Source organism: Buteo buteo, chromosome Z (assembly GCF_964188355.1).
Source record: "Buteo buteo chromosome Z, bButBut1.hap1.1, whole genome shotgun sequence".
In the NCBI taxonomy this organism is placed as follows: domain Eukaryota; kingdom Metazoa; phylum Chordata; class Aves; order Accipitriformes; family Accipitridae; genus Buteo; species Buteo buteo.
This window is the reverse complement of record NC_134204.1, coordinates 71,524,476-71,531,946: the sequence shown is the minus strand read 5'-3', so window position 1 is coordinate 71,531,946 and position 7,471 is coordinate 71,524,476. Positions and strand designations below refer to the sequence as shown.

Genomic DNA, 7,471 nt, shown 5'->3' with positions numbered 1-7,471 from the left:
ATGCGCCATCGCCTCCGCCCGCCCTCCCGGCGCGGAGAAGATGGCGGCTCCGTGAGCGGCGTGGCGCTGCTCCGCCATGAGGAATCTGCGGCTGCTGCGGACCGGCGGTCGCCGCCCCGCCGCCGCCCCGGGCAGCCCGCAGTGCTTCTGCCTCAGCGCCGAGGCCGGCACGGTCCTCGTGGGCTCACAGCACGGCCTTCTGGAGCTGGGCGCCGCCGGGGACTCGGTCAGAGCCGCCGCCGGGCGCACCGGGAGCCGCGGCCGCTTGTCGCTGTCAGGCTCGGGCCAGGGCTGTGGCTTGGGGGGAGGGTGCTGGGGGCTGTCGGCTCTCGCGCATCGCTGCAGGCGTGTCGTTAGGGGCGGCTTTGGGCCGCCCGTTTGCAAAGCGGCGATAAAGCGTTTGGGCCGCCGTCAGCGGGAGCGCGCCGGCGCCCGGCGGGAGCTGGCCTCCGGGCGGGTCGCGGCTGCCCTGGGGTACGGCTCGCTCCTTGTAGCGGCCTTTGCGGGGCCTTAGAGCCTCCTGCTGCTCCCTGCCGCCGCTTGCTGCTGTCTCATGGTGCCGAGGTCGTTGGCTGTGAGGCCGCACTGTGATCTCAGCGGCTCGAGTGATTTGCGGTGCTTTTAAAACACGAAGTCTGCCTGCAGGAGGGTGGTTGTATTTGACACGGGTCATCCCCGTGGTGTAGTCTTAAGCGTGATCCGGCAAGCAGTTGCATCACAAAACAGAAACGAACAGGCAAAGGGATAGCAAAGAGTAGACGAGGGAAGCTTTTGGAACCGTGCTGTAGGGAAGAAAAAAAACCTCAGAGCGCAAAATAAAAAACTATTGAGCCATAAATTCCTGTTAAGAGCTGGGTTGCAGTGTCTTCTTTGGAAACACACTATGCAATTTCAAGGCATCTATTTCCTCTCAGTTTGTTCAGTTCTGAAGTTAGCTGACAGCAGAGCTTTTGGGCTTTCCTGGGATCTCATTTTTAAAGATGGGTGTTTTCTGAAAATCTCTGTTGTGGTCTGTTTATGAAGGCTGTTGGCTGAAATCCTTTTAGAATTAAAAAAAATAATAATTCTGAAGTTGCTAAATATGTCAGCTTCCTTTTCGGGCTTTGGGGGGGGAGAGGGCGTTTGTGGATTATTTCAGGTCTTTATTACTGTGTTGTTTTTCCCTGATGACTGGATGTGTAAAAACATTCATGCAACTAAGCTGGAGAGAGCTAATTTAGCCAGAATTTCCCTTTTTTGCTGTAACTGAATGTGCATCCAAATTATTTTCCTTTGAATGTTTTTATATGCCGTGTCTGTGAAGTCTGAATGACCCATTAAAAGTACTGGGACACTCTAAGCAGCTACTCATTCACCTCTTTATGTTGACACTACGTGGAGAAGTATGAAAGGGGGGTTGAAAGATGATTAGAACAGAGACAAATTGGAAGTTGTAGTATTGCCATTTATTATTTGCTCCCTTATGTGAGTTTTCTCATTGTCTAGCGATTTTAACATAAGAGAACCTTCACAGTTTCCTATGGATAAGTGAAGATAAGTGCGTGCACATTGGCTGTTTCTTGGTGCCATTCACATACTTACTTCTGCTGTGTAATGCTTTGTGTAATTGCAGTAGGATGAAATATAACCATGGATGTTATTCTGTCATTTCTGAAAAAATCCCAGTGAGGTGATCTGTAGTTAATAAGTCATTGGTCTCTCTATGTCAAGGTGACAAGAGAAGTTTCCTTGACTGCGGAGGGTTTCATGCCTGAAGATGGAAGTGGCTGCATTGTGGGTATTGAAGATCTTCCAGAGCAGGAGTGCGTGTGTGTTGCTACAGCAGCTGGAGACATCCTACTGTGCAATCTCAGCACGAAGCAGGTAACATGGCAGGAAAGACACAACAGTACTGAGGGATTTCCAAGGAAAGGATGAAACTTTTAATTTCTTCACGGGGCAATTGTATATTTGTTACGTACTGAGCTGTGGTTAGTCTCCCTGTTCCAGGCAGATGAGCTGATTTTTGTGGGAGTCTTGAGCAGGATTAAGGACAGAATATACACTCCGTAAAAGAACCGGCATTGAAACAGTGGCTTGTCTGTTCACAACCCTTGTCCTGTATGTTTGCTCAGAGGACTGTTGGCACACATCCAGCAGCACAGGATCCACTGGTCAGTCTTACAGAAATAGGATATTGCTGAGACCAGGTACAGAATAAAGTAATCCATTCAGAACTCACACCGTAGCTACCTTTTTATTATTATCAGTCAATACGATGACATGACTTAAGAGAGGAGAAAGTGTTGTGATTTGAAGAACATTTGGATTAAAAAGCCCTAGAAAACACTAAAGGGAAACCAAAATACTTTAGCTGAGTAAATATGGCAGGAACTGAGATACGTGCTTTCTGTTCCTTTCTTAGTGTCAGATTTGTACAGTCTTCAGCAAGACACTTAAACACTACAGCAGCACCCTCTGAAATCTGCATCAGCTCCCACAATACCAGTCCAACAGTGCAGGTGTAGGTAGGTGTGAGATGACAGTGATCTGTCTGGGTTAGCTGTCAGCTTGTGGTTATTTGCAGCTCACCTGCTTTGGTTCTTGTTTGGGTTTGATTTGCAGATACCACTTAAATATTCAATCAACTGTATCAGAAAAATGTGTCCCACATTGCAACTTAAGGGTCATAAGGGAATAGAGATTGACAAAAGATGTGATACGTGAGACTTTTCTTGCACTGATAACGTGTCAGAGTTGAGGTTTAACTTCAGATACTTTATTTCAAGGCTTTTTGGCTTACTTTATCAATTTTAAAATGTTGTTCTGGTGCAGTCTGGGCACCAAGAAAGAAGTCGAAGGTTACTCTGCTTGTTCTGAAGCTTTTTGCATGTGGGTGATGGTTACTCTGCCCACTAGTGCCCAGTCCTACTTTGTGTACCCGAAAAGATTGTGACGCCTAAGCTTAATTGCTTGAATGGCATCGCCTTGCTGTTTATCACAGTTGTTCTGTTTCACGCCTTTTGCAAATCAAGATAAAAGTGCATGACAGAAGTTCTCTGCCTGCTGCTGTTGCATATATACTCATGATGGCTAGTGAAACTGGCCCAGTTTTTCATTAACTTTGAAGTTAGTGCAGCTGTATACAGTTGTCAGGTTCAACATGCACAAGCTGATCAGCTGATGTTTCAATGGATATAGTGTCTCTTAACTGCATGTTGGAATTCTTTAGCTAAGAACCATTATGTCTGTGTTTTGTGACTTCAGTATGTTTACCAATGTAACCCCAGAGCTGATCAGGCAATATTAACACTATACCTGTTGACATAAGACTGAGAGGTGCAGAATAAAGCTCTTATTAAAACTGTGTATGGTAGAAAATGCTAATCTCTAGATTATCTGGGCTCTCCTACATAAATGTTCTGGAACCATCTTTGCTTAGAAATGTTTCTTTTGTTTCATTCAACACAAAGGGTAAAGTAAGACTTGTGACTTTTCTAAGTAGGAGAAGATCTCCGTGCCTTGGTGACTGATTACTTTTGTGCTGAGCTGGTGCTTCACTGGTGTTCCTGCACTTCTGTGATCTTATTTTGGTCTTGCAGGTGGAGTGTGTTGGAAGTGTGGACAGCGGTCTAAGTACCATGAGCTGGAGTCCTGACCAAGAGCTTGTTTTGCTTGCAACAGGTATCAACAACAGCCTGTAAGCTTTCTGCCTTAGGAGTGAAACTTGCTATGGCCCAAACGTAAAACACAGTTAAGTTTGAGGTAGAAGAAACAAACTACAAAGTTACGAAACTGGGACTAAGACTTATAGGGGCAAAAAAACTCCACCTGATCCTATATATGAGATTTCATTTCATGATCCATGAGGTGCTTTGGTGATCCAGGCAGAAGCTGTTTGGGCTCAAAAAGCTGAGTTTTATAGAACACCAAGTAGTCTTTCAGATCTTTCAAGGAAGTATATTTGATCTTGCCTCTAAAACATAAAGAATCCTGCTTTATATCCCCATTTGATTTCTTAGTAACAAAAACTGCTTCTTGTCCTTTGGCAGGAAATGTGTCACAGGCTCAACTTAGCTACAGATGTGTCTCACCTAGAAAATAAAGTTAGCCTCAAGCAAAACAGGATCACAGAATGCTTGAGGTTGAAAGGGAACTGTGGAGGTCACCTATTCCAACCCCCTTGCTCAAAGCAGGTAACATGGAGCAAGTTGTGGGAACTGAGCCTAGTCACATTTTGGATATCTCCAAGGATCAAGACCCTACAACCTCTGTGGGCACCCTGTTCCTGTCTGTGACCACCCTCACAGTAAAAAATTGTTTTCTTACGTTTTAATGGAATTTGCTGTATTATAGTTTGTGCCCATTGCCTCTTGTACTTTCACTGGGCACCACTACCAGTCTAGCTCTGTCTTCTTCACTGTACCCCACTTCCCACATAAGATACTTATACACACTGATGAGATTCCTCTTGAGCCTTCTCTCCAGAGCAGTCTGACTTCTCTCAGCTTTCCCTCATGTTACAGATTCTCCAAACCCTGAATCATCTGTGTGACCCTTTGCTGGACTCATTCCAGTATGTCCTTGTCTGTCTTGTACTGGGGAGCCCAAAACTGGAGCCAGCAGTCCACGTGTGTGTCACCAGCACTGAGTAAAGGAGAAGGATCACCTCCCTCAACCTACTGGCAACACCGCTAATGCAGCCCAGGGTGCTGTTGGCCACCTGTTCAGCAGAGGGCTGCTGCTGGCCCATGTTCAACTTGGTGTCCCCCAGGAAACACAGGTCATTTTTTTGCCAAGCTGCTTTCCAGCCACGTGGCTCCCAGTCTGTCCTGGTGCCTGAGATTATTATTTTCCAGGTGCAGGACATGGCTTTTACCCTTGTTCAGCTTTATGACATTCTTGACAGCCCATCTCACCTACATGACAAGGTCCCTGTGAACAGCAGCACAACCTTCTGGTGTACCTGCTACTCTTCCCAGTTTTGTGTCATCTACAAACTTGCTGAGGGTCCCATTCTCCAGGTCATTAAAGAAGATATTAAACATTGGCCTTAGTATGTGGGGGCACGCCACTGGTGACTGACCTCAAGCTGGACTTTTTGCCACTGATGGCAAGCTTCTGAGTTTGGCAGTTGTCCTGATTTCGGCTGGGATAGAGTTAATTTTCTTCCTAGTAGCTGGTACAGTGCTGTGGTTTGGATTTAGTGTGACAAAAAAGTTGATAACGCACTAAGTTACGGATTTTTCAGTTTCCCATGCTCTACCAGCAAGCAGGGGTAAAAGAAGCTGAGAGGAGGCCAGGACAGCTGACCGAAACTAGCCAAAGCGATATTCCATACCACAGAATGTCATGCTCGGGATATAAACTGAGGGGAGTTGGCTGGGAGGGGTGGATCACTGCTTGGGCATCAGTCAGTGGGTGGTAAGCAATTGTGTTGTGTATCACTCTTCTTTTCTTGGGTTTTGTTTATCCCTCTTTTTGTTATAGTCCTTTTCATTACTATTATTATATTTCCTTTTATTTTATTTTAGTTATCAAACTGTTCTTATCTCAACCCATGAGTTTTACTTTTTTTTGTCTAATTCTTCTCCCTGTCCCACTGGGAGTGGGGAGGAGTGAGCGAGCAGCTGCATGGTGCTTAGTTGCTGGCAGGGCTTAAACCACGACAGCAGTTCAGCTGATTTTCAGTCCCCTTCACTGTCTTTTTATCTATCCCATCCTTCATGAGTTTGTCTATGATGATGTTATGGGAGACAGTGTCAAAAGCCTTATTAGAATCAAGGTAAATGACATCCACTGGTCTCCCTGTATCCACAAGTTAGTCATCTCATTGTAGAAGGCTTTCAGGATGGTCAGGCATGATTTCCGCTTCATAAATTCATGCGGACTGCTCCCAGTCACCTTGTCCTTCATATCTCAAATGTAAATATTTGAGAGTGCCTAGTACTTACCTTTAAAGTGGAAAGAACTTTTTAAGTTTAGGCCAGGAAGCATGTTTTTGAAGAGAGAGATACTTGAAAGTGTTCTCTGTTCCAGTTTTGAGATATTCTGCTTTGAAGGATTTGTTCTCTTTAGTATCATATTACCATTAGAAATATGTCTACAGCCAAGTCCATGACAGAACAATGGGACAACACAGGAGAACAATGAGTTTTTATTTGCTGGAGATACTGTTACCAATATTGTATTTAATGTCTACCCTGCAGGTCAGCAAACACTCATCATGATGACGAGGGATTTTGAACCAATTACTGAGAAGGAAATCCACCAAGATGAGTTTGGGGAAGGTGAGAGGTGCACTGAAATGAAGTTGTTCAAACTGATGTCATTGGTGTGTTGTAAACATGTAGAAAGTAAAGAAATGGAGCTGAGCACTTACTGGGCCTCAGGAGACATTTTAGACTGTAATGCTGCTGGACAGCTGAAGGGGAATGCCAATGTTTTACTTGTCAGCATGAATTCAACTAAGTTCCCTGTACTAGAGGACTTTCTGGGCTACGTAAATTTTCTTCAGGTTTTTAGAATTAAACTTGGATGGAAGATGTGGGTGGCTTGAAGCTGTGGTTATATTTATCACACTGTGCAAATTAGTGCTGTAAATCTTCCACGACAATGATTATTTCTTCTTCAGGAAAGTTTGTTACTCTTGGCTGGGGTAAAAAGGAGACACAGTTCCATGGATCAGAGGGAAAACAGGCAGCACATCGCAAACAGACGGTATACTAATTTTCTTATGTTAGGCCCATGCTGTCTCTGGAAAAACATACAGAGTTTCTATTATTCCTGCAGTGCCAGCTTGCCACCGCCTTTTTGGTAGTTGTCTTCATAGGCTGCTTCTGTTTCTTTCTGTTATCTGAAATCCAGTGTTTTTCTCCTCCTCCTAATTCAAGATAGCAGCTGTGAGTACTTAGAACTGTTCGTACAGAGCTCAAAGCAAGAAGATTTGCAAGTGGTAGTGCTTGCAGAGGTAAAGTCACCCCTAAATCAGTGTGACAGATTTTGCTGAATGTGTGCTATATACTCAGGTGTTTGTATGACCAAGAGAAATAACAAGCAGTCTGGCTGAGAGGAGCAGAAAGAACAGTAGTTTGAGCTCCCAGAAGGCAAGAGTAGTAGGATTTGGGCTACTCACCATCACCAGTCGTGTGAGGTAGCTCCATGTGCCTGCACATTTTAGCTCTTTGCTCTTTTGTCTGACACTTCCTTGTTTGGGTCTTGTTTTCTCTACTTTTTATTTGGTGAAAAGTCAGGTAGCTAAAAGCTCTCCACTGCTGGACTTTTATTCTTGTGTTTAAGTTTCAAAATTAAAACTGTCCACTCTGGCAGACAGAGTGCAGGCACCTGAAATGTGGCCTGTTCCAGCTTTACTGTTATGAAGGACAGGATGAGGCTTGGCTATATCTGGGAAAATATGCCTAGCTTGACAAAAGTTAAACCTTTGAACACCTGCCTCTTTATGGGTATTCTGTTGAGATTTTATTTTTTTTCT

The 7,471-nt window shown here is 44.7% G+C and overlaps 1 protein-coding gene across 4 annotated transcripts in view; it reads left to right on the top strand.

The window, feature by feature from the left end:
* The first annotated feature begins 32 nt into the window (after positions 1-32).
* Positions 33-7,471, top strand: part of ELP1 (elongator acetyltransferase complex subunit 1) — a 32,815-nt gene continuing 25,376 nt past the window's right edge. The window contains exons 1-5 of one of the 4 annotated variants that reach the window (XM_075021843.1): positions 33-226; positions 1,711-1,863; positions 3,582-3,663; positions 6,189-6,269; positions 6,614-6,699. In XM_075021843.1, coding sequence (XP_074877944.1) covers positions 77-226; positions 1,711-1,863; positions 3,582-3,663; positions 6,189-6,269; positions 6,614-6,699 — 552 coding nt within the window. In that variant the 5' untranslated portion in view covers positions 33-76. Of the gene's footprint in view, positions 227-1,710; positions 1,864-2,404; positions 2,508-3,581; positions 3,664-4,524; positions 4,763-6,188; positions 6,270-6,613; positions 6,700-7,471 lie in introns of those variants that run through there. The other 3 variants (XM_075021845.1, XM_075021844.1, XM_075021846.1) reach the window with 3 other exon arrangements.